The sequence below is a fragment of the Lontra canadensis genome, unplaced genomic scaffold, assembly GCF_010015895.1.
Source record: "Lontra canadensis isolate GAN:19392208 unplaced genomic scaffold, GSC_riverotter_1.0 scaffold40, whole genome shotgun sequence".
Taxonomy (NCBI): Eukaryota; Metazoa; Chordata; class Mammalia; order Carnivora; family Mustelidae; genus Lontra; species Lontra canadensis.
The window spans coordinates 10801955-10829088 of NW_022631034.1; the positions used below are offsets into that span (position 1 = coordinate 10801955).

Below are 27134 nucleotides of genomic sequence, written 5' to 3' on the forward strand. Positions count from 1 at the left end.
TGATCCAAAACCACAAGACAGAGAGAGGCATGATGGTTATCACCGTGTTTTGGATGAGGAAAGAAGCGTGGCGGGTCAGTAACTCCTCCAACGTTACACAGTGAATAATGGTAGCACTAGAATGTGAATTCAGAGGGTTAGCTCAAAAGTCTCACTCTGCACCCTATCACTTCCCTTGTTATCTGTGGTCAAAGTGAAACAATGAATTATTATTAATTATTTAGAAATTTAATTCTCTAACCAGACACCCCCCCCAAAAAAATAGTGTATGCCTGTGTGTTTTCTGGTTCATAAATTATTGTCAGATAAAGAAGAGTATATTTATTAGATCTGATGGGGCAGCCATAAACCCAGACAAGGACATTTATGGGTCCTAAATATTTGGGGCTCAGGTGCCCTCTCTCCTATGATACTTTCTTTAATCCCTAATTTCACCCATGTTATATATCCTTCTTAATCTTCCTTCCCTCTCTGAGACCAATTAATTCTCCTTTCTCCTCTAATCTCCCAGTGCACATTTCTGTATAGGTTTGTGACAGCCCTTACTCTCTATGAATGTTAGGGTTCAAGTGAATGCCCCCTCACTGGACAGTGAACTCTTTAAGATCCCTATTTACTGAACACTGAACCTCCGGGGCATGGCAGATAATAGGTGCACAGTGTTTTTTGTGTTTTTTTTTTAATGAATGAATTACAAAAATTACCACAAATTCAATAACGTCACTTTTTAACTTACCTTCTTCCATGGAGAGGACATTCATAGGAGCTGAAAATGGAATCCTTTCTATTCTACTATATGATCTAAGGAGCCAAAGGTCTTTGCATTCTATACCTACAGCAAACGTTGGGTACTCAACAAATATTTGTTGAGTAAACGAAAACTAACCGTGAGAACTTTCCAATGAGCTGGCAAGGGGCCCTGTGGGATTTGATACATTTTCCAAATTTCCTACAAAGTCACATTGTTATTTTGTATAAGTTGACTTAACTGCTTTTGCTTTTGTGTAATCAAAACTGCCTCATTCTGTGAGCCTGGAGGTTGCATTTGAAATTGGTATTAACTATGTTTTTCTTAGGCTCAGCTTTGTGTCCTGAGACTCTTAACGGATTCTCATTGGCTTTGGTCTCCATTGATATGTCCCATGTGTACCAAGTGGGAAGTTGTCTATAATAAATTTTGGAGGAGCCCATTATGTTGCAAATACTATGCACTTTTTATACTTTATGTAAGGTTACCAATCCCAACCCCCTTTAGGAGGAGCTGCCTCATGTCTATGATGGTAGAGACAAAAATAAAAAGAGAAGTAGACTCCAGCTAGAGGCAGCATGGAAGCCGATCGGCTTTTCAGATGCTGTGCTCACTTTGTCTTTGAATGAAGTCAACGTTTGTAGAACAGAATTTCTCATAGCCAGTGTCTTTGGGAGGCTAAGAAGGGTTTCCTCTAGGGTCTCGAGCATGTTTGAAAATAAAATGGTAGAGGACTAATTAAACAAAAATAACCTCTAACAGACAAAAAAAACAACAACAAACAACAACAACAAAGAAAAAGAAAAATGGGGGAGAAAATAGAGCTGGGATGGGATGAGATACAGCCATATTCTATAGCTCTTCCCTTGACTAGGTCATCTTCCTCCCCGTAGATTCCACATCAACTACTGCCTGAAGAATCTATCTATCAATGCCAGGCTACTCAACAGCATCCACCCAGTGCTACCTAGGAATTGAATTTGTTGAGTGCACAGTTGGTTGAGTGTTATGTGGCCAATAGAACTCTTTCTAGATGAATCCACTTCAAAATTAAAATCTAGATATTGTTATGGATGACAGGTAACCTCTTTTTCTAAGGTTGCTTCCCGTCAGAGGTTAATCATTTTAGCAAAGAAACAAGAAGAGTAACTGTACTTTCAGTTAAGTCAGATAAATGCACATAAGGTCTTAGCATCAGAAGCATTTATAGGGATGTTTTATCCATTGGCATATTAATTTCCCTCTTCTGTCCATGGACCTAATATAAATCTCATTACAAATCTGATTTCCATTCTCATAATTTTCTTTTTCTCTCTTGCCTCATTTATTTTTTTCCTAAAACTTGGAGCCACACTGCTGAATTATCCAAAGGGCCCAACGGCTATTAAGTTGTTAAACAATCCTCCATTTGTTTCCACTCTTTAATTACTTTTTACTATCAAGACTGTCGCAGCCTTCGAGCTAATAAGTTAATTATTCTGAAACAAAGACCAGTTTGGTTTTTTGGGAACTTGGTACACATAGTATTATCACAAAGTACTAGATTTGGGGTTAGTGAGTAAAAGGAAAAATGAGAATGGTTGTTTAAGTGGCTCTGCATATGGAAATGACCTTAAAGCTTAAAATAGAGAGGAAAAAAGAAATACATGTGGGATAGCCAAAAACACAGGGTTTGTGCTTCTCAGAGCCAAAATAGCTTAGTTATTAAGAGCACAGGCATTGTAGTAAGACAGACCTGAGATCATACCTAAGCTCTGATCTTCACCAGTTGTATGACCTTAAGTAAGTATTTACCTTTGCCAGTAAACTAGTTCCTGCGGAGAGTGATCCTTAAGGTTGTTCTGGGGGTTAATTGGGATGTTTGCAAAGTGCTTTGCCCGTTGCACCTACTCTATTGAGCATAGAGTAGGTGCTCAATAAATGCTAAGTACTGTCATGCTCAAAACCTCAGCTGTCACGTTCCTATGCACACAGTCCAGCACACACCTTCTGCATGCACATGTCCAGGGATTTCTGGTAGAGGAAACAGCTACCAGATCCAAAAACTCCAAGAGGACCTCCAAATAACTTCAGGGAACAAGAAGGTACATCACCCAACCCTTCGCAGAAGGCGTATCCCAAGACCTTAAGGCAGGGGTCACCCTGGTCTTCTTCAAAGAAATGATGCCTTTCATCCCTTTCCACTGCTCTCCCCTCTCCTTGGCATATCCTTCCCTTCCCATCTTCCTTTTGCCTAGTCTCACTTGTTCACTTGACTCCTGGCTCAGGCTCCTCAACTCCCACACTGCCCACTCTCCCAGCTCCATTTCCCAGGGCACCCCATGTTTGCTCCCTCACAGCCCCTCCCACACAGAACTGTCATTGATTATTTCCTTATCATATTCTCAACATAGACCTTGATCTCCATGAGGGCAGAAACTTTAATTATTTCCCCCAAATCACACCAACTTCATGTTCACATCTCCAACAAGGGGAAACATGAACATGATCCTTCTAAGAGCTATTTTATGATCCACAATGACTGTTGACTATTCCCGTAAAACGTGTGTCCATAAATGTTAAGTGCAGTCTCAAAGAAATCTGTAAAGAGAAAGACAGCCTCTCACTACTGGTAACACAGCATGTGTGTATGAACTACAAAGGAATTTGATTTAAGATTTTAACTTCTTTCCCACTTATAAGCGATATGTTTCATCATAATGTCCTGCCCTCATGTCGCAAGATACATTTCCCTCCGTTTTTCATTGTCTAAGCTGACCTCTTCCATCCCACTTGCCCTCGGCCTGAGTCGCCCGCACAATTACAAACTGCTTGTATTTGGTCATGGTAGTTAAAGTCAACACCGCTGGAGAGAAAATTTGAAAAAAAATAAAATAAAAGAATGAAGCATCTCAACTAAGAAGAAAGGAAATAGAGAAAAATAAGTAAATATAAGGAACCAGAATAAGTCTGATCTTCGCTGGGCCTAAATTAGCCCCAGTCGCACATCTGGTGCTCAGGCAACACAGCGGAGTTTTCGGGTTCCCACGGTACCACTTAGGGATCGGCTGCAGGAGACACTTGAGCGCTACAGAGAATGGAGCCTGTAATTAGAAAAGGTACCAACTGTCACACGCGGCTGAAATTTGACTTCTGAGAATTCCCAACCACCTTCTTTAGTTCGGAAGCTTTCTGGCAGAGGTTTAAATCTCTATCTCACCAATTTGTAGTTTGATAAAACCTCAGACTGCTGGAACGCCTCGAGGAAGGGAGAGAGAAGAGCAAATAGAAAGGGGAAATGGGTATCTTAACTCATTGGATTTTCTGGGTAATTCAGTTTGACAAGTGTTCGCTGTCTAACTGCCGGGCTCAGAGCCCTGCAAGGTGCAGTGGAGAAAAACTAGCAGCTGTGCTGTGAGTCTTGTCTACGATGAGTGTGTCTTGTCTATTTTCCACTGTATTCTTTTCACCTTTTTTTTTATCAAGCATTTCTCAATGTATTTTAGCCCTTATTGGTGCCTTAATAATTACAGAAAGGCTAACATGACCTATTCTCCCCTCCACGCATCTTCAGTGCCCGGCACATTCCTGGCACAGTGAGTCTTGATGGAATTGAATTACATCACCTGTGCAGGATAAGAGATTGGACAGGATCCATGTTCATTCCAAGACATGTCCTAAAACTCTGCTTATTTGACAAAAACCCATTCTAACAACCTATTTCCTGGGCTACTGATCTGTTCCTTAAGTTTTGAGAGAAAGACAATGTTTAATAGTATCATCTTAATAAAATATTAACTTATATTTTTCATGTACTAAATAGGGGTTTGTTTCTTCTAGTTCCATGAAGTGTGTATACCTTTTCTGTGCTTTCCGCAGCAACTTAATTTTATTTACTTTTCTTCTAGCTTGAGCTATCCTTGACATATAACATTGTGTAAGTTTCAGGTGTCTAATGTGATGATTTGATACATGTATGTGTTGTGACATGATTCTCACAATAAAGTTAGTTAACACACCCATCATTTCACATAATGACAACGCGTGTATGTGTGTGTAACAAGTACCTTTAAGATCTACTCTCTTAGCAACTTTCACATATATAATACAGTATTGTTAACTGTGGTCACTGGGCTGAATATTAGATCCCCAGAAGGTATTCATCTACTAACTGGAAGTTTGTACCTTTTGTCTGACATCTCCCCATTTCCCCTGCAGCCACCATTGTCCTTCTCTGTTCCTATGAGTTTGTCTCTTTTTTTTTTTTTAGACGCCACATGTAGCAACCTAATTTTTAAAGTGTCCCATCACAGTGCCCACAGATCAATGAGCAGGATCTTGGCCATTTGTTATCCATTCATGATTTGGACATTGGTCCATCTGCTCTGGGTTCTATCTGAGCCTGCAAAATTTAATAACTAGTGACTACACCAGCATGCCTTCAGCTCAAAAATTGTTCCAGACCCAGTTCCTGTCACTGACTTTGATCCTTGATCCAAGGATCCTCCTCTCTGATCAGCAACCTCCTGCATGACCAAAGGCCTGGCCTCTCCTGTCTTATTATGGGGGATGTGGACTTGTCCACCACCCCTGATAAGACAGCCAGAGCAAGGAGCTTTAGGAAAGTCATCCGGAAAGCTGCCTGTTGGTCAGAGGCAGAGCTGAAGCTATGGCTAGGCCACGGAGGGGAGTGGCTGAGCTAGGCCAGTCCCTAGGCAAGGGTCGGTGGGTCCCTGGAGCAGAAGCAGAGCCGCTTCTCCGACACACCAGACCAGACACAGATCCATAGCAGAAATCTGCTCTCCAGTCCCAAAGAGGCTCTTAGAAGGAGGGAAGACTGAGTTGGGATGAAAAGAGACACAGAATCCACACTAGGTAACTTAGGGGAGGGCTATTTGCAGAAAGACATTTTAGAAGGCTTCTAGGGAGGTCACAGCTGGAGTCAAGAGTAGACAAGGAGGGCTGTGGAGCAGCAGCCAGTTTCCCTGTGAAACTGGTAGCTTGGAGCTAAAGGTCCCTGGGGAGAGCTCTTTTAGGAGCTAGACTGTCATCTGCCTCTTGTGATCAGCTTTGTCTCTCCTTGCTCCTTGCAGTGCTCCTGGCCAGCCTACAGAGAGGGAGGTCCTTCTGCCAACAGCTCCAGCCACCTGGTGGGGTACACCCATCGTTCAGACAAATGCAAGCACCAAGTATGGTCTAAAAATAGGGAATAGGATCAAGAATGTTTGAGTATATTACCTCTGGACCTGGCTTGGCTTGGCTTCTGCAGATTCTTAGAGGTCTGTCCTAGGAGTCTTCCTAAAAGCCTTGATTTGTTCTGCAAGTGCCCAGCTAGGATTAAGTCTGCATGTGGAGCTGGGAGCTGATCCTCACAGCCTTGCTGTGTGGTGGCACTCACAGTTTGGTGTAGACAGATGTGGATTCAGATCCTGGCTCTACCGCCTGCATGACCTTGGACAAGTTATATTTAATCTCTCTGGGACCCAGTTCTTGATTCTGGAGTTAATGATACCCCTTTTAGGTAACTAGGTGGTGGACATTAAGGAGGGCACATGACGTAATGAGCACTAGGTATTATATGAGACTGATGAAACATTGATCTCTCCCTTTGAAAACTAATAATATACTATGTGTTAATTAATTGAATTTAAATTTTAAAATGATATTCCTTTTATAATAATATTGTAGGGACTGAATGATAAACACGTATAAAAAAGTTCCAACGGTGAGTGGCATATAGTAGGTGCTCAAAACATTGTAACTGTGCCTGGTACTTTGTTGATTGGTTATTGAGCGCTGATGCAGATTCTGAAAAAATGATCGCTCAGCCAGTGTAATAAGAATAATCAAAATTCTTAGCCTCTTTTTCCAAGTCTCTATAGCAGGATTAGTCAGTCATTATTACCTTAAGCTTTCAAGGTCAGGAAGAAACTTTTTCTTAAAACACATCCTAGATATTGCAACAGTTTTCCCTGGAACCTCTTTATTTTGTTAACTTACTCCCAGCAAAATTTTCCAGTTGCTGTCTATGATCTGAATATCCAGTGAAATAAGGATTCTATACAAAAAGCTGAGAAGAGTCTTTTACTCAGATATCCACAGCTTTCCAGTGTTCTGTACTCATCACTTTGCATACCAATCATGTCTGTTTTTAGATCTATCGTCTCACGTTTCCACCTTATTTCATTCTGTTAAGAAATATGTTCTACACATCCCAGTTGAGCAGAGCCATACCACAGGAATTCTGCTCATCAAAATGGGATTGATTTGTCTTTCTCAGACAGAATCTTGTCCCTACCCACCCACCCCACCCCCACCAAATCCATGTAGATGCTTTCCTTTCAGATTTTGTGATTAATTATGAAGCAACACGGTTCTGCAGAGTAATATAAACTGTTTTTACTCCATCACTGATAACTACAGATTTCGCTCCAGTTACCACAGGTCTTTAAATTATTACTATTTTAATGCAATAGCCAATTTTTGTTGGAGAAAAACAAAGCCACTGTGAAGAGGATGCCAGCCCATCAATCAGACAGAGGGAAGTCTCTAAACATCTAAAAGACAACATCTGAAGGGCCAGGTATCTGCACATTAAGGGATCTCCAGCAGCAGATGACAAAAGCCATTGGTGGAGAGTGTGCTTAATTGAAGTCCCTTGCATGAAACCAAGGAGGGGTAAATAATTCAAGAAGCCAGCCGGATGCCCCGAGAATGACACTTACGGGGTATACAAAACTGAGACAATATGAATAGCAGGACCCATTTATTTCCTCTCCAAACTTAAGCAGGGAAAAGGTGGGAGTTAGACCTACACTTCATGAAAGGTGCAATCTGGAAAGAGAAATTGAAATGGTATTCTCCCTTCGAGTCCATTTAGAGACATTTTGTAAACCTAACATTCCTACCTAGCAGAGCGAGGAATGCAGAAAGCCTTGTCTCCATGGAGAAGATTTGGACAGGCTGCTGCAGCCTGAAAAGCAGAGCCCAAAGGAAACAAAACCAAAGCCTCCCATCTGCCATTAAAATCCTCATGGGGCACTGCCTCCCCTCCCCCTACTATAATTTCCTTTCCTAACACAGGTTTATTTTGTATGGTTTTGAAAGTTGTTCCAACATTTGTTATTCAAATGGAAACATACATTGGGAGTGAACTGGGCAATTTGATAAGCATTTCATTTTGAAGCTTCCAGTTGACCTCCCCAGGCCTCTGACATTAAATGACCTGAAACAGATTATGCAGACCATGTCCTCAGTGAGCCTTTTCCCTCAGAATAAGAAAAGAGTTTTGTTAAGATTGCCAGACAGAGGGGCACCTGGGTGGCTCAGTTGGTGAAGCATCTGCCTTGGGCTCAGGTAGTGATCTCGTGATCTCTGGGTCCTGGGATTGAGCACTATGGTGGGGCTCTCTACTCAGTGGGGAGCCTGCTTCCCCCTCTCCTTCTGCCCCTTCCCCCACTTATGTGCACACACGCTCCCTATCAAATAAATAAATAAAATCTTAAAAAAAAAAAAAAGATTGCCAGACAGATAACAGTCACTGAACAGATCAAGTTGCCCAGCTAATCACCGTCTGTCCCAAGAGGCTTGTCTCTGATCTGTGAGATGTAAATGAACTTTCATTCCTAGAGCTTCCGTCTCCCTCTGGCCACCGTGCCCCTGCGGCATCACCATTTCTGCTACGCGTTGCATTTTGAAGTGAACAGCCCAGGTACTAGCAGTTCAAAACCTTTTTCCTCAAAAAGGAAAAAAGAGAAAGAAAGAAAGAAAGAAAGAAAGAAAGAAAGAAAGAAAGAAAGAAAGAGAAAAATAGATCATCACAACCTGAGTTTCAAAACACGACTTGAGTTTCGAGTTTGCAAACCTGAAAGCTGAGGATGACTCGGTGAAGCTGAGGTTTCTCAGCTTTGGCACTCCTGACACTCAGACTGGATAGTTCTCTGGTGCGAGGGGGCTGAACTGTGCACCATAGGATTTATTCCTCAGTCTTTCTGGCCAGCAATGTCTCCCCTGCCTGTTGCGACAACCAAAAATGTCTCCCAACGTTGCCTAATGTTGGGGTGGGGGAGGAAGATGGGGACAGAATTTCTTCCGGTTGAGAACCATTGGTGTATATGATCTGTGCAAAAGCAAGAAAGTAAAATGATGATTTAAGAGTCAGTTCTCCTCTTACCATACACACAACCTCTCCAACACTGAATGTTACCATTTTGCAAAACTCTTAGCCAATAAAGTGGCAATTGTTCTGTTATTACATAATCACAGCGCTCTCCAAGGTCTGTGTGCCACATTATCTGGTAAGAGCATGGAGAGATGACCCCCAGGCTAGTCCTGGAGTTATACAAGTGGGATATTGCCTGGGTTCTCTGCAGTGATCCTGATGCAGAAGTAAACGGGCCTCAGCAGCATTTGCTCAATCCAGGGCTAAGTTGGGTTATGTGGGTGTCATTTTCCCTTCTAATAGGTCACGTTCATCATCTAAACGCTTAGGAATTGAAATCTACCCAGCATGTAATAGTTACTCAGCAAACACTTGTTGAATGTTTCTCTGAATGGCGTTTCACCTGTTGCAGTTTGCCTTTTGGCTTGGACAATCAGGTACTTTAGTCTGTGCTAGAACTAAACATAGCTTTTTTCAAGTCAGTCAGAAGATAGAATATCTCCTGGAAATTCTCAAAGTCTCTTGTATTCATTATTCCATAATCCCCAAGCTTAAAAAAAAAAAAATGTGTGTGTGTGTGTGTATGTGTGTGTTTCTCCAAAGTACAGAAGCAATCAAAGATCTGTAAGATACACTCCCTCAAACCCAGGTTGTCACAGAGAAAAAAGAAGGACTGCACTTTACGCTAGGCTCTGTGCTGTGTGTTAAATACACACCATCTCCTTAGGCTTTGCAGCAATCCCGTTGTGTGGGTGTTAAGAACAGGGGAAATAAGTTGCTCAAAGCCAGACAGCTGCTACAAGGGGAAGCAGAAATTCAAACCAAGCTCCAGAGGAGTTTTAAGCTGTCTGAGCCCAGTCTGAAGCCTACCCTGACTCGCTTGTGTGCCAGGCCTCAGGTGCTTATTGAATGGAGAGCCCTGCCCACCATGTGTGGCCAGCATTGCTGACAGCCCAGCCTCCTCTTCAGCATAGGAGGTGGGGCTTCATCATCCCCACCATGGTGGCTGTCTCTACAGAGATGGCCCCCAGACCCAACCAGACCAGACCTACAGAGGCTCTGGCTCCTAACACTTCTAGATTCAGATGTTGTGCGGCTCCCCATGGGGGCGCAGAGGAGTGGGGGGCCAGGAAGGCTTTCAGTGCCTGCCCCAGCGGCTAGCCAGCACAACCAAGAATTAGAGGGTGCTTAACTCCTCAGAGGCAAAACTTGGACCTGTGAAAGGCAGGAAACCAGGAGCACCTGGGTGGCTCAGTCAGTTAAGGGACTTCCTTCAGCTCAGATCATGATCCCAGGGTCATGCTCAACAGGGATTCTGCTTCTACACCCACCCACACACACACATTTTCCCCTCCCCCACTCCTTCCCCTCCCTCTGCCCCTGCCCCTCCCTCTCCCCCTCCAGCATCCTCTCTCCCCCAACATTGTGCTCACATGCTCTCTTGCTCTCTCTCAAAAAATAAATAAAAAGAAAGACAGGAAACTAAAAGGAAACAACATATAAATACATCTCCTGTCCCCCCTCCTGTCAGACTCTTCGGAGATGTAGAGGGTCCATTTAGCCTTTCTAGAGACCAAGCACCAGCTCTACTTCCTTGTGAAGCTGCGGCCAGTCCAGGAATGTACTACCTTACATTTGTTTTCCTTTTTCCTTTGCTTTCTCTTTTGCTTTTTCCTCACACTTACTGCCCTGGGATTACACACACACACATACACACACACACACACACACCCTCCAGTAAAGTGTTTACCTATGTTTTGCCTTAGGTTCTGTTTTCTAGAGATCCCACACTAAAACATAAACTTATGCCCTTTTATTTATAAAATAACAGTGCTGCCACTCATACCTCAAAAGTCCAAGAAAAAAATAAAAACAAAATCCCTCTTTAATATGTTTCTCCTTACTGATGATAGCTAGTAAATATTTTGAAAGAAAAAAATCAGCTATAGTATATGTGGATATAAGGAACAGTGCATCAAGATGGCACTCAATGTGTCTTCATGGTCTCCTTCTATCTGCCCTAACCACCAGCTGCTTCTCTTATCTTGCTTTTAGATAAAAAGGACATGCTAACACTCATTTGAGCAGAAGGCTATATTTGTCCTACTGTGATGGTATCTGTAGGATGGAAAGTGTCAGTCATCCTGAAATCAAGTCCTAGCTCTGCTTACTAGCTGTTTGACTTAAGAAAGTCATAATATCTCTAACTAGATATTTCCTCAGAAATATCTAGAAGGAAAACCATCTGTGTCACCTTTCTCATGGGCTGGTGTGACATGGTGAGAGCACTTTGAAACACCATTCAGACGTGTTTTAACTGTAAGAGGAGATAAGGAAATGACTTTCTAATTTAGGCTTCCAAAATTTCCCTTGCTAAGAATGATGACATGCTTCAGTAAGAGAATATAAAGGAGTAAATCACTTAAATCTTCGTAAACATCTTCAAGACAATAATTAAGATTAAAAGCAAAAGAATTGAGACTTCTGACCAAGATGGAATAAAAGAGACTGGGTTTTCCCTCCCGTGTGAAACAGACAAAAGAAAAAGAAAAAAATATTAAAAAAAAATTTTTTTTGAAGATACCTTTTATCAAGCACTGAGGTGATTCCTTGAGAGAAAGGAAAGAAATGCAGTGCGCCTGAGGATTGCACTTTCTGCTGGCGAGTTTCCCAGGGACAGAGCAGGAAGAAGGAAGCCTTGTGGCAACTGCGCAGACAGAGCGGTGAGTCCAAGAGACCAAGGTGACTGGGGGTCAGAGGACAGAGTACCAGAGAGCAACCCCGAGAGAGCACTCCGGAGATCTGCCGAGGGTTCCCTTCCCGTATCCAGCCAGGTGCTAAGCAGTGCACGCCTATGAGCGAACTACTGAAACTGAGAGAAAACCACCCAAAAGGATTATCTGGTGCTACACCAGGCTTGGAATAGTGCCTTTTTCTGCCAGCTGGACTGGAGAACCTCTTAATTCACAAGGTACTAGGTAGAGTACTTGGAAGAATCTTGCCTGCACAGTGGGGAATAATTGGCTGTGCAATAAATGCTGTTCTGGTCCTGCCCAGTAAATCTTTTTTTTTTTTTCCCAAGTTTTTATTTAAATGCCAGTTCGTTAAAATACAATGCAGCACTAGTTTCAGGTGTAGAATTTAGTGATCCATCATTCATATACATCATCTGGTGCTCTTCATAAGTGCTCTCCTTAATCTCCATCACCTGTTTCATCCCTCCCTCAACCACCACCCACCTCCACCCACCTCCACTCTGGTAACCTTCAGTTTGTTCTCTGTAGTTAAGAGTCTGTTTCTTCGTTTGCCTTCCTTTTTCCCCCCTCAATGTTCATTTGTTTTGTGTTTCTTAAATTCCACAGATGTGTGAAATCATATGGTACTTGTATTCCTCTGACTGACTTATTTCAGTTAGCATAATGCACTCTGGCCTCATCCCCATTGTTGCACATTGCAATATTTCATCCTTTTCTTGGCTGAATAATACATACACACAGAAATATATTATATATACAACATATATATGTATCTCACATCTTTTTTTCTAAGATTTATTTATTTATTTATTTGAGAGCACAAACAGGGAGAGGAGCAGAGGCAGACACCCCACTGAGCAGGGAGCGCAATGCAGGGCTTGATCCCAAGACCCTGGGATGGTGACCTGAACTGAAGTCAGACTCTTAACTGACTGAACCCCCCCCAGGCATCCCAATACCACATCTTCGTTATCCATTCATCTGTCGATGGACATTTGGGTCTTTCTATAATTTGGCTATTGTTGATAATGCTGCCATAAACACTGGAGTGCATGTACCCCTTCAAATCAGTATATTTGTATCCTTCAGGCGAATACCTAGTAGTGTGATTGCTGGGTCGTAGGGTAGCTCTATTTTTAACTTTTTGAGGAATGCCCATACCATTCTCCAGAGTGGCTGTACCAGTTTGCATTCCCAGGAACAGTATAAAAGGGATCCCCTTTCTCCACGTCCTCACCAATACCTGTTGTTTCCTGTGGTGTTGATTTTAGCCATCCTGACTGGTGTGAGGTAGTATCTCATTGTAGTTTTGATTTCTACTTCCCTGATGGTGAGTGATGATGAGCATATTTTAGTGTGTCTGTTAGCCATCTGGATGGCTTTGGATAGTCTTTGGGAAAATGTCTATTCATGTCTTCTGCCCATTTCTTAACTGGATTATTTGTTTTTTGGGTATTGAGTTTGATAAGTTCTTTATACATTTTGGGTACTAATCCTTTATCAGATATGTCATTTGCAAATATCTCCTGTCATTCTGAAGGTTGCCTTTTACTTTTGTTGATTGCTTCCTTTGCTGTGCAGAAGCTTTTTATTTGGATGAAGTCCCAATAGTTTAATTTGGCTTTTTTTTTCTTTGCCTCCGGAGACATATCTAGTAAGAAGTTGCTACAGTTGATGTCAAAGAGGTTACTGCCTGTGTTGTCCTCCAGTATTTTGATGGTTTCCTGTTTCACATTTATGTCTTTTATCCATTTTGAATTTATTTTTGTATATGGTATAAGAAAGTGGTCCAGTTTCATTCTTTTGCATGTCGCTATCCAGTTTCCCAACACCATTTTTGAAGAGGCTGTTTTTGTTCCATTAGATATTCTTTCCTACTTTGCTGAAGATTAATTGCCCATATGGTCGTGGGTTCACTTCTGGGTTTCCTATTCTGTTCCATTGATCTACGTGTCTGTTTTTGTGCCACTCCCATACTGTCTTGATCAGAACAGCTTTGTAATACAGCTTGGAGGCCAGAATTGTGATGCCTCCAGCATTGCTTCGTTTTTTCAAGCTTGCTTTGTCTATTCAGGGTCTTTTGTGGTTCCGTACAAATTTTAGGCTTGTTCTAGCTTTGGAAATGCTGATATTTTGATAGGCATTGCATTAAATGTGTAGATTGCTTTAGGTAATATGGACATTTTAACAATGTTCTTCCAATCCACGAGCATGGAATGTTTTTCCATTTCTTTGGGTCGTTAATTGCTTTCCTCCGTGTTTTATGGTTTTAAGAGTACAGATCTTTTACCTCTTTGGTTAGGTTTATTCCTAGGGATCTTATGGCTCTTGATGCAATGTAAATGGGATCAGTTCCTTGATTCTCTTTCTGCTGCTTCATTATTGGTGTATACAAATGCAACAGATTTCTGCACGTTGCTGTTGTATCCTGCAACTTTACTGAATTTGTATATCAGCAGTTTTTTGGTCAGCCCAACAAGTCTTAAAACCAAAATCTGAAAGGATCAAGTTGTTTCCAAGTAACTAAACTGCATTCCAGAACAAAGCTCAAGAATATTTATAGGAATACAAAAATATCTAACACCCAACACAGTCAAAATGACGATGCGTGGCATCCAACAAAAACTACCAAACATGCAAAGAAACACCAGATGTTAGAATTAGCCACGGATGTTAAAAGTTATAATTGTAGGGGTGCCTGGGTGGCTCAGTGGGTTAAGCCCCTGCCTTTGGCTCAGGTCTTGATCTCAGGATCCTGGGATGGAGCCCAGCATCGGGCTCTCTGCTCAGCAGGGAGTCTGCTTCCCCCTGTCTCTGCCTGCCTCTCTGCCTACTTGTGATCTCTCTCTGTCAAATAAATAAATAAAATCTTTTTAAAAAGTTATAATTGTATTTCAGATATTCAAAACCTTAGAGATATAGATTTTTTTAAAGATGCAAGTCAAACATCTAGAGATGAAAACTATAATGTCTGAGCTGAAAGATACCCAGGATGAGATTAACAGTGTATCCATATAGTAAAATACTACTCAGCAATGAAAAGGGACGAATGACGGATGTGATATTGATGAATCTCAGAATAACTGGACTGAGTGAACGAATGCAGACAAAAAAAGTTTGCATGCTGTGTAAATCAATTTACATGAAATTCTAGAGGATGCAAAATAATGTATAGTTACAGAAATGTAGGATCAATGATTACCAGGTAGGGGGGCAAGAGGAAGGAATTCATTTCCAAAGGGCACAAGGACACTTTTGAGGGTGATAGTTATGTTTGCTGTTTTTATTTATGGTGATTTCACAGGTATACAGACATAGATGTCAAAACTTACCAATTTGTATGCTTTAAATATATATGGCTTATTGTATGTTGATTATAATTCAGCAAAGCTTTAGTTTTTAAAGACTAAAGAGATATGCATGTATTTAAAAAGACACTGCCCAACTCGGGACATAGAGGACTCATAAATAAAACCACATTTTTAAATATTTGAATTTTTGTAAATTTTAAAGAATGATTTAATGTTTACATCTGTAATTTTTATTACATCTAAGTCTATAGTGTCTATGGACTGCATCTATTGTATAGTATCTACAGCATCTAGAATAGTAACTGAAACTTGGTTTGAGGGCTATTTCGTTTTTTAGCAGTACACTGGAAAATGTCCCCCCTTATTTTCCCCCATATTTTCATGGTTCTTTTCATTAAAAATAAAAACCCTAAGAGCTAGGAAGCACAAGGTCAATTTCAATTATCATTTTTTCCAACACTTACTTTACATATTAAGAAAACTCTACACATTTTTCTTAAGCATAAGTGAGTGACTGTACACTTACTCCCAATACCCTTCTCCGTCTGATATGTGGTCTCAGGCGAAAAATCTCTGAGGGTCTGCTTATGACTCAAAGGCTTTAATTCAGTTCCTGTTGACCTGCTTCATTAGAGACACAGTGCTGTGATGCCTGCCCATTCTATTTGGGAATGAACTAATTTATGTCTTCTCTTGTTCCCAACTTGTCTGTCCCGACTGTCTCCAGTTTGACGCTGACCGAGACGAGGATGAGGTGTTCTATGACATCAGCATGGCAGTTGACAGCAAGTTATTTCCAAACAAAGAAGCTGCGGCAGGTAAGTCACTGTGTCCTTCGGGCCACCATATGGCCTGACCACCTGCCAAGTGTTTGGAGCTTTGTAGTAATATCGGAGCACAGCAATCTGCTGTAAGGCTTTAAGGATGACGCTATCCTCAGAGATTTATACTTTCTGGTTTAAAAATAAAGGTACAAAACAAAGTAGAAAAGAAGGACTCTCCATCTGGCCCTTATAGTTAATGGGGTTTTTTTTAAATTTTTTTTTATTTGACAGATATCACAAGTAGTCAGAGAGGCAGGCAGAGAGAGAGAGGAGGAAGCAGGCTCCCTACTAAGCAGGGAGCCCAATGTGGGGCTCGATCCCAGGACCCTGGGATCATGACCTGAGCTGAAGGCAGAGGCTTTAACCCACTGAGCCACCCAGGCACCCCATAGTTAATGTTTTTCCTCCAGTCATTGCACATGTAAATTAGCAGGCAGTCCCAGTGTAACATAGGACGTCAGTTACTATAATTGAGAAAAACAAATCTAGCCCATTCTTTGTGCAACAATTAAAAGTTAACAGTTCCTCCAGGACTCCTTAATTGTAGTTGTGTCTGCCACGCCCCCTTGGGAAAAGCTTCCCCTTCTGTCAGAGAGCTACTCCTATCCCAGCCCACAGCTCCCGTGTTGGCTCTGCACCTTCTCTTCCTAAGCGCTCACACCTAGAAGTTGGACGTTGTGACAGTGCGGGGATATCACACTCCCTTCTGTAGGCAGTACTCACAGTCCTGTCCTTGACCCTTTTCTCACTCTCTTTGACTATCTGACGCTGTTCAACTCATTGTTCCTCATGATCTCAACTATCAGCTGCATGCGGTTGACTCTCAAACCTTCATCCCAGTCCTGACCTTTCTTCTCAGTAATGGCGTCAGCGGGTAAGGACCAAAAGAGTTCTGGGCTGTAAGGAAAAAGATTAAACACTTAAAATGTTCAACCATATTTGATTTGAAGCACGCTAAGAGTTCCTTCAAAGGAAGGCAGAATAAAAAGAAAGGCAAGGATGTAGTCTTTCTGGGCAGCCCCACTGAGAACAGATAATAATGTACACTCACCTGCCTGGTTGTCCAGTGATAGTTACAATAAGATGGCCTACAGCTGGGAAAGAAGGAATACTGAGAAGCTTGTACGATCATATAAACCAGAGTCCTGCTGCTCTGGAAGATGCTATAACACCTGGGCTTTGTAGGTCAATCCTTTATTTAGAACATTTACTTAGACGTCTACCAACAAATATCTAATTGTTAGGTGTCCTCAGTTTGCCCACACAGTGGAGTAGAGGAGCTGATTTAAGCTAGCCCTTGTATTTTTTTCTAATTTTTTAAAATGTTAATTCCAGTATAGTTAACATATACAGTGTGATATTAGTATCAGTGTACAATAAAGGGGTTCAGTAATTCCATATGTGACTCAGTGCTCACCATGCTAAGTATATTCTTAATCCCCTTCACCTCTTTCACCCATCCCCCACCCACCTCCTGTCCAGTCACCTTCAGTTTGTTCTCTACGGTTAAGGGTCTGTTTCTTGGTTTGTCTCTCTTTTTTTTCCTTTGTTTATTTGTTTTCTTTCTTAAATTCCACATGTGAGTGAAATCGTATGGTATTTGTCTTTCTCTGACTGACTCATTTCAGTTAGCATTACACCCTCTAGATCCATCCATGTTGCTGCAAATGGCAAGATTTCATTCCCTTTTTATGGCTGTATATATTCCATTGTACATATATACCACATTTCATTCCCTTTTTATGGCTGTATATATTCCATTGTACATATATACCACATTTTTTTTAAACAGACTTTTTTTTTTTTTTTAAGATCCCATTCATTTATTTGACAGAGAGAGACACAGCGAGAGAAGGAACACAAGCAGGGGGAGTAAGAGAGGGAGAAGCAAGCTTCCCGCCAAGCAGGGAGCCGATGCGGGGCTCCATCCCAGGATCCTGGGATCATGACCTGAGCTGAAGGCAGACGCTCAACGCCTGAGCCACCCAGGCGCCCAGTGTTTTTGTATTCTTTGGGTAAATACTCAGTAGAGGAATTCCTGGATGATATGGTAGTTCTATTTTCAATTCTTTGAGGAACCTCCATGCTGTTTTCCACAGTGGCTGCGTCCATTTGCATTCCCACTGACAGTGGGAGGGTTTCTTTTTCTCCATATCCTTAAAGCTGCCTTCTTTAGAACACTTGACCCTCTACTTCGTGGCTCTCGAATGGCATTTCTCCAAGGCAGCCTTATCCTGTAGCCACGCAGCAGCGCTAGCCTCCGTGCTCGTGGGCAAACTGCGTGCGGCAGGTGCAGTATCCTCGGTGTGCTCAGCACCTGCCCCGCAGCGGAGGTTTCCGGGGACCTCGTCTTTCTTCTCTATACCTCCAGAATTTTGAACAGCGGAGTCGGCTCACAGTCTCAGCTCCCACGAGCTCCCCTCCACGCCTCAGACGCCTGAAAGCGAAGTCCTGTCCCAGCCTTAAAATAAGCCTGGTCTATCTATAACAGCCCTTGGTTGAGGAAGTGAGGGGCGGGGGGATGGGGTTGGGGGGGACTGTGGTAAACCAGAAACACGCGGTGCTGCCCCTACAGGAGGCAGCCCCTTGGAAGCCCCATGCTATGGCTGCCATTAAGGAACGGGCCAATGGTTGTTGGATCTTTCTCTGTTTCAACAGAAAACAGAGCCTGCATCTGTAGGTGAAATCCTCAGACTTGTAAATGCTGCTGACTCACCCAGTCAAACAAGCCAGGTCCGTGGCCCCTGCTCTGTGAATTGCCAGCCCCCAGGTTTTGTCCCTCAACTTTTCCCTTCTATCTGGTCCCTCTCTGCAGAATCTCAGCCACCCCACAGCTCCCACATCACCTCATGGCTTTCCATTCTTCTTTTAAATTTTTTAAATAAAAATTGATCATGGGGGCGCCTGGGTGGCTCAGTGGGTTAAGCCTCTGCCTTCGGCTCAGGTCATGATCTCAGGGTCCTGGGATCAAGCCCCGCATCAGGCTCTCTGCTCAGCAGGGAGCCTGCTTCCTCCTCTCTCTCTGCCTGCCTCTCTGCCTACTTGTGATCTCTGTCAAATAAATAAATAAATAATCTTTAAAAAAAATTTGATCATGATGATCTGGCATGCATATACATGATGAAATGACTACTACAGTTAAGCTAAGTAGTATATCTTCTCTTCATCTAGTCACCATTTTTCTATATTTAATGAGAGCACCAGAAACATATCAGAAATATATTCTCTAGCAAATTTCCAGTTTTGTTTTTTTTTTTAGATTTTATTTATTTATTTGACAGAGAAAGAGGGAATACAAGCAGGGGGAGTGGGCAGAGGGAGAAGCAGGCTTCCCGCCAAGCAGGGAGCCCAACGCCAGGCTTGATCCCAGAACCCTGGGATAATGACCTGAGCTGAAGGCAGCTGCTTAACGACTGAGCCACCCAGGTGCCCCTAATTTCCAGTACTTAAGACAATGTTATTAACTATAGTCATCAGGCTATACATTACATCCCTAGATTTACTCATCCCACGTAATGCAACTTTGTATCCTTTGGCCAACATCTTCCAGTTTCCCCCACCCCCATGCCTTGATAACCATTGCTCTACTCTCTGCTTCGGTGAATTTGTTTTTAGACCCCACCCTATCAGTGAGGTCATGCAGTTTTTCTCTCTTAAGGGACCAGGCAAAAATGTCCCTATCCTCATGGCCCATGCCAATCGTCATTCCTCCAGAACACCTTGGGAGTGCAGTCCCTGTTCTTTATCCCCACTGCACTTGTCAGGGCTTTGTTATTCTTTGCCAGTCTTTGACCTCATCCCTGGTCTCTTACCTCATCCCTAGCCTCTCCCATCCGTTAGGAATCCTGTTGCTGTCATGGGCTCCTCATCCAATGCAGCTCTGACTACCCTGCCTCCCCAATAAAACAAAGCAAAACCTTCAATGACTTCCCTGCAGGCTGAGCCCCAGTGTCCTTAGCATAACAGAAATACCCTTAGCTTTGCTGCAATGGTCCTCCTCCTGCCCCAGCATCACCTCCTCCTACCCCTGAAACCTCAACCGGCTTCCTCCAGCTTCAAGATTGTCTCAGGCACCTTCCTGCCTCTGGCCATTTGCACGAGTTACTTGGTATCCCTGCCCCCGCCTGCATCCTCTCTACTCTCTCACTGCCTAGACCCTCTTTCAGCCGGCGAGATCCTATTTTGTATCTTAGTTTAAACGTGATTTTCCTCAGGAGGCATTCTCAGCCTCCCTCCCAGACTAGATTAGACTCCAGCACAGTTCCCTTACTTTTCCTTCAGGGTGTTTATCACACTTGTGATCATGTAATCCAGTATAGGACTGTTTGTTAAAAATCTATTTCCTTTATTAGAGTGCAAGACTTTATGAAGATGGGGAATATATGTGTGTGTGTTTGATATGCAGTGTGAATCTCATTGGAAACACCACAGAAGCCCCCTTTCACCCAGCTGGTCCCCTCAGCTGAGCCACTTGTCTGAGTATGTGGACTCATAGCCTCTCCTCCTCTCTTCCGGTCTCTTTGACCTCTCTCTTTTCCTTCCTCCCCCTCCCCTGTCATGGAGTAACTAGAAAATCACTCCTGCCGGCTTGCCCCAAACAGTTCCAACTCCAGATCCCTTGAGAAGCTCACCTTCTAGTCCCAAATACCTTCCAGATATTTTTTCAAAGAAATGCAATGTTCTTCAAAGGAATTCTAATGCAAACTTCAGTAACAATTTCCATGCCTGTTGGAATAAGAGCTGAGCTCTCCGTGCCTGACTCCTAAGGCACGTAGAAGAATTTCAGGTTTGTGGAGTGAATGGAGAAGATCAAGAACTGCAAAAGCAAAATGTCTATGTCCTTCTATTCTTTTTTCAGTCATCCAGCATGTATGTATGTATCAAATGCATAGAGTTTCTAAGTTTTGTTCTTAAATTTAGAGATCTAAATTAAATTTAGGTGAAATACAACGCCACCTAAAGTTGCTTACAGTGGAGCCGAAGAGACAGGACAAGGGAGAGCCTGCCTTGGGGCCGGCGGGTGGGGGGCACCGATGATGTGTTAGAGGGGCTTTATCTACAGGTCCCCTTTGCTGCCCAAGAAGCTCTGCCTTGCAGGAGTGCCCCTCGATTTGGGACTCAAAATGGGAGGACTTTAAACTTCAGATTAAAGATCCACGAGAAGGAGAAAAGTCTGTTACATTGTCCCAGAAGGCAATATGGTTAGCTTTCCAGTACCTCTTAGGCCAATTTGTATCATCTTCCCACTTAAATTTAGGGAGACAACCTGAAAATAATCTTTCCGAAGATGATCCTACATCCAAAATGGGGGATGCTGTGTGCTCCCTGTGGGATTCTATTTCAGCTCTGTATCTACAGAAAGAATATTTTGAAATCTGAAAGTAGTTGAGAAATTCAAAATAGAGGGAAGTGAAAGCTGTACTATCACTTTCACAAAATGCCCTAATTTTGCTGTCCCTTTTGAGTTACGAGATCATTGCAGGTGTTTTATACATTAAATGGTTCAATGAAAGAAGGCAAAAATGTGTACATATATCTACATTTACCTCCTTCTTCTGTATGTCAAACCTTAGACTATTACTAAAGGTCCCATTTTCAGCAAACCCAGCAACCAATGCTAAAAGAACATGAAAGCTATTCAGTCACTATCTGAGCTGATAATGACAGCATTGTCTAGTGCTTCCTATGATTTATTAGTACCGTTGCCAGGAGCAACAACATGTCAAGAAATTCCATCCCTTAATGATACAATAAAATTTCTGTTAAAAGCATTTTGTTAGGAAAACCAATCTCTTCTTTGTAAGCACAAGTTTTTTTAAAAAAAGGTTTTTTTCCCCCCTTTAAACAAAGATCTCTTCATTCAACCATCGCTGGAGATAGTTTTCTAACACTCTTGTTCCAGTTTAAATATTAACATGTAATTATCTGTTAACCAGGTTGTATAAGAGCTCTTCAAAATTTGTACTTTTTTAAAACAACTGAGAGAACAGTTTCTAATTAAATAAAATAAGTAGGACACAGAAAGTAAAAGAGGCTGTATGTTTAATAAGCCTTTGTGTTCAGATCACATTGCTTGTTCCACACGAATCACTCCAAATACCACCGAGACGAGGGTATCATTTGACTCCAAGTACCTATCACCACTCCTATGAGTCCACTGTGGGTAATATCCATATTATGGAAACAAAAAAAGCTTTTATTGATATAGACAGTGTTGCTGTCTATATCAGCCACTCAGAAAGGAGCATCAGTTGTCCCAGACTGGAGTGGCACTCCTTGATTCCACTTCTGGTTCTCCCATGTTCACAGCCACCTGGTGACATGCCTCATCACCACCCATCCACTGTTACTCATTTTCTGAGAATGTGGAAGAGACGGCAGACTCCACCAAGTCCCATCCCATACTGATCATATTTGTAAAGCTGTTTGGATTGTCCCTGCTGAAACTTCGGAGTAGGCAGGATATGTTGGGAGCTATGACTTCTGTCTTTGATCTCACTTTCTGTGGACCTAGCCCAAGTTATTTGACTTCTGCAAAGCTCATCTTCTTCTTTTCTAAAATGGGAAGGTGGTATTCTATGAAATATTGGTCCTAAAACTTCCATGATCCTATAATGGAAAAATGCACGTTTACTTCTGACATCTTGACTGCCCCACAATATATAAGTGCAAACTGATCCAAAATGGGCTTCAAGACAATCAAATATTTTGGCTCTCAGATACACCTTATAAAATTTCTTATTTAAAAGATAACAAAAGCACAAAGAAAAATTGCATACAATGGCATTACTTTGTAAAATTATACATAAAATTTAAGTTTCCATATGACCCCTCTAGTCTTACTTTGTTAATAGCATGTGGTGCATTGTCTTGCCCACTCCTTTCTGGCAACCACCTTATTAGGAATGGACTTGGCAAGGGCTGCTCTCAGAGCAGATGTGATGTGATGGCATCACCCACAGCTGTGCTCTGCACACCTATGGCAACTCCACAGTTACTTACTTTCCAAAGTTCTTAATGGGTCAAGTATCTTTGTTCTGAAAATCTTTTTTTTTTTAAGATTTTATTTATTTATTTGAGAGAGAGAGTGAGAGAGAGCATGAGAAGGGAGAAAGTCAGAGGGAGGAGCAGACTCCCCGCTGAGGTGGGAGCCCGATGCAGGACTCGATCCCCGGGACACTGAGCAGAAGGCAGTGACTTAACCAACTGAGTCACCCAGGCGCCCCTCCACTCTGAATAATCTAATTGTCCTTTAAAAAAAGGGTAAAGATACACAAAAACAAGGTTGTTACTGCTTAGTACTTAGACAGTATGACAATGCACAAGTTGATTTGAGAAACAGTGGAGGTAATCAGGAGTGAAAAAAAAAAAAAAAACAGGAGAAGAGATGAGAAAGACTGTGTGAGGACAAACCTTGAAACTCTCTTTGGAAGAAAGGATGAAAGCGGCCTCTCTGGGAGAGCTCTATCTGAAAAGCCATGTGAGATGCTTGATGTTTTGAATGTTCATTAAACATCAGTCAGTGTGTCTTCTGACCAAGAATTATTTGCAAGGACAGGTCTACAATGAAATGTGGAGTGGTTTGTTTCTTCACAAGGACATACAGCATTTTTTTTTTTTATAATTTTATTTTTTATAAACATATATATATATATATTTTTCCCCCAGGGGTACAGGTCTGTGAATCTCCACGTTTACAAACTTCACAGCACTCACCATAGCACATACCCTACCCAATGTCCATAACCCCCCCCCAACCCCCCTCTGCCCAGCAACCCTCAGTTTGTTTTGTGAGATTAAGAGTCACTTATGGTTTGTCTCCCTCCCAATCCCAACTTGTTTCATTTACTCTTCTCCTACCACATTAACCCCCCATGTTGCATCTCCTCTCCCTCATATCAGGGAGATCATATGATAGTTGTCTTTCTCCGATTGACTTATTTCGCTAAGCATGATACCCTCTAGTTCCATCCATGTTGTTGCAAATGGCAAGATTTCATTTCTTTTGATGGCTGCATAGTATTCCATTGTATATATATACCACATCTTCTTTATCCATTCGTCTGTTGATGGACATCTAGGTTCTTTCCATAGTTTGGCTATTGTAGACATTGCTGCTATAAACATTCGGGTGCACGTGCCCCTTCGGATCACTACGTTTGTATCTTTAGGGTAAATACCCAGCAGTGCAATTGCTGGGTCATAGGGTAGTTCTATTTTCAACATTTTGAGGAACCTCCATGCTGTTTTCCAGAGTGGTTGCACCAGCTTGCATTCCCACCAACAATGTAGGAGGGTTCCCCTCTCTCCGCATCCTCGCCAGCATCTGTCATTTCCGGACTTGTTAATTTTAGCCATTCTGACTGGTGTGAGGTGGTATCTCATTGTGGTTTTGATTTGTATTTCCCTGATGCCGAGTGATATGGAGCACTTTTTCATGTGTCTGTTGGCCATCTGGATGTCTTCTTTGCAGAAATGTCTGTTCATGTCTTCTGCCCATTTCTTGATGGGATTATTTGTTCTTTGGGTGTTGAGTTTGCTAAGTTCTTTATAGATTCTGGACACTAGCCCTTTATCTGATATGTCGTTTGCAAATATCTTCTCCCATTCTGTCAGTTGTCTTTTGGTTTTGTTAACTGTTTCCTTTGCTGTGCAAAAGCTTTTGATCTTGATAAAATCCCAATAGTTCATTTTTGCCCTTGCTTCCCTTGCCTTTGGCGATGTTCCTAGGAAGATGTTGCTGCGGCTGAGGTCGAAGAGGTTGCTGCCTGTGTTCTCCTCAAGGATGTTGATGGATTCCTTTCTCACATTGAGGTCCTTCATCCATTTTGAGTCTATTTTCGTGTGTGGTGTAAGGAAATGATCCAATTTCATTTTTCTGCATGTGGCTGTCCAATTTTCCCAACACCATTTATTGAAGAGGCTGTCTTTTTTCCATTGGACATTCTTTCCTGCTTTGTCGAAGATTAGTTGACCATAGAGTTGAGGGTCTATTTCTGGGCTCTCTATTCTGTTCCATTGATCTATGTGTCTGTTTTTGTGCCAGTACCATGCTGTCTTGATGATGACAGCTTTGTAATAGAGCTTGAAGTCCGGAATTGTGATGCCACCAACTCTGGCTTTCTTTTTCAATATTCCTTTGGCTATTCGCGGTCTTTTCTGGTTCCATATAAATTTTAGGATTATTTGTTCCATTTCTTTGAAAAAAATGGATGGTACTTTGATAGGAATTGCATTAAATGTGTAGATTGCTTTAGGTAGCATAGACATTTTCACAATATTTATTCTTCCAATCCAGGAGCATGGAACATTTTTCCATTTCTTTGTGTCTTCCTCAATTTCTTTCATGAGTACTTTATAGTTTTCTGTGTATAGATTCTTAGTCTCTTTGGTTAGGTTTATTCCTAGGTATCTTATAGTTTTGGGTGCAATTGTAAATGGGATGGACTCCTTAATTTCTCTTTCTTCTGTCTTATTGTTGGTGTAGAGAAATGCGACTGATTTCTGTGCATTGATTTTATATCCTGACACATTACTGAATTCCTGTACAAGTTCTAGCAGTTTTGGAGTGGAGTCTTTTGGGTTTTCCACATATAGTATCATATCATCTGCGAAGAGTGATAGTTTGACTTCTTCTTTGCCGATTTGGATGCCTTTAATTTCTTTTTGTTGTCTGATTGCTGAGGCTAGGACTTCTAGTACTATGTTGAATAGCAGTGGTGATAACGGACATCCCTGCCGTGTTCCTGACCTTAGCGGAAAAGCTTTCAGTTTTTCTCCATTGAGAATGATATTTGCGATGGGTTTTTCATAGATGGCTTTGATAATATTGAGGTATGTGCCCTCTATCCCTACACTTTGAAGAGTTTTGATCAGGAAGGGATGCTGTACTTTGTCAAATGCTTTTTCAGCATCTATGGAGAGGATCATATGGTTCCTGTTTTTTCTTTTATTAATGTGTTGTATCACATTGATTGATTTGCGGATGTTGAACCAACCTTGCAGCCCTGGAATAAATCCCACTTGGTCGTGGTGAATAATCCTTTTAATGTACTGTTGAATCCTATTGGCTAGTATTTTGGTGAGAATTTTTGCATCTGTGTTCATTAAGGATATTGGTCTGTAGTTCTCTTTTTTGATGGGATCCTTGTCTGGTTTGGGGATCAAGGTGAGGCTGGCCTCATAAAATGAGTTTGGAAGTTTTCCTTCCATTTCTATTTTTTGGAACAGTCTCAGGAGAATAGGAATTAGTTCTTCTTTAAATGTTTGGTAGAATTCCCCCGGGAAGCCGTCTGGCCCTGGGCTTTTGTTTGTTTGGAGATTTTTGATGACTGTTTCAATCTCCTTACTGGTTATGGGTCTGTTCAGGCTTTCTATTTCTTCCTGGTTCAGTTGTGGTAGTTTATATGTCTCTAGGAATGCATCCATTTCTTCCAGATTGTCAAATTTGTTGGCATAGAGTTGCTCATAATATGTTCTTATAATTGTCTGTATTTCTTTGGTGTTAGTTGTGATCTCTCCTCTTTCATTCATGATTTTATTTATTTGGGTCCTTTCTCTTCTCTTTTTGATAAGTCTGGCCAGGGGCTTATCAATCTTATTAATTCTTTCAAAGAACCAGCTCCTAGTTTCGTTGATTTGTTCTATTGTTTTTTTGGTTTCTATTTCATTGATTTCTGCTCTGATCTTTATGATTTCTCTTCTCCTGCTGGGTTTAGGGTTTCTTTCTTGTTCTTTCTCCAGCTCCTTTAGGTGTAGGGTTAGGTTGTGTACCTGAGACCTTTCTTGTTTCTTGAGAAAGGCTTGTACCGCTATATATTTTCCTCTCAGGACTGCCTTTGTTGTGTCCCACAGATTTTGAACTGTTGTATTTTCATTATCATTTGTTTCCATGAATTTTTTCAATTCTTCTTTAATTTCCTGGTTGACCCATTCATTCTTTAGAAGGATGCTGTTTAGTCGCCATATATTTGGGTTCTTTCCAAATTTCCTCTTGCGATTGAGTTCTAGCTTCAGAGCATTGTGGTCTGAAAATATGCAGGGAATGATCCCAATTTTTTGATAACAGTTAAGACCTGATTTAGAACCAAGGATGTGATCTATTCTGGAGAATGTTCCATGTGCACTAGAGAAGAATGTGTATTCTGTTGCTTTGGGATGAAATGTTCTGAATATATCTGTGATGTCCATCTGGTCCAGTGTGTCATTTAAGGCCTTTATTTCCTTGTTGATCTTTTGCTTGGATGATCTGTCCATTTCAGTGAGGGGAGTGTTAAAGTCCCCTACTATTATTGTATGATTGTCGATGTGTTTCTTTGATTTTGTTATTAATTGGTTTATATAGTTGGCTGCTCC

General features: G+C 41.8%; 1 protein-coding gene across 2 annotated transcripts in view; it reads left to right on the forward strand.

Moving 5' to 3' along the window:
* The window catches only part of AK5 (adenylate kinase 5), a 241089-nt gene that overhangs the window by 113851 nt on the left and 100104 nt on the right, over window positions 1-27134 (forward strand). For both annotated transcript variants that reach the window (XM_032870138.1, XM_032870136.1), the window contains exon 7: window positions 15683-15773. In XM_032870138.1, the coding sequence (XP_032726029.1) occupies window positions 15683-15773 (91 nt within the window). The remainder of the gene's footprint in view (window positions 1-15682; window positions 15774-27134) is intronic.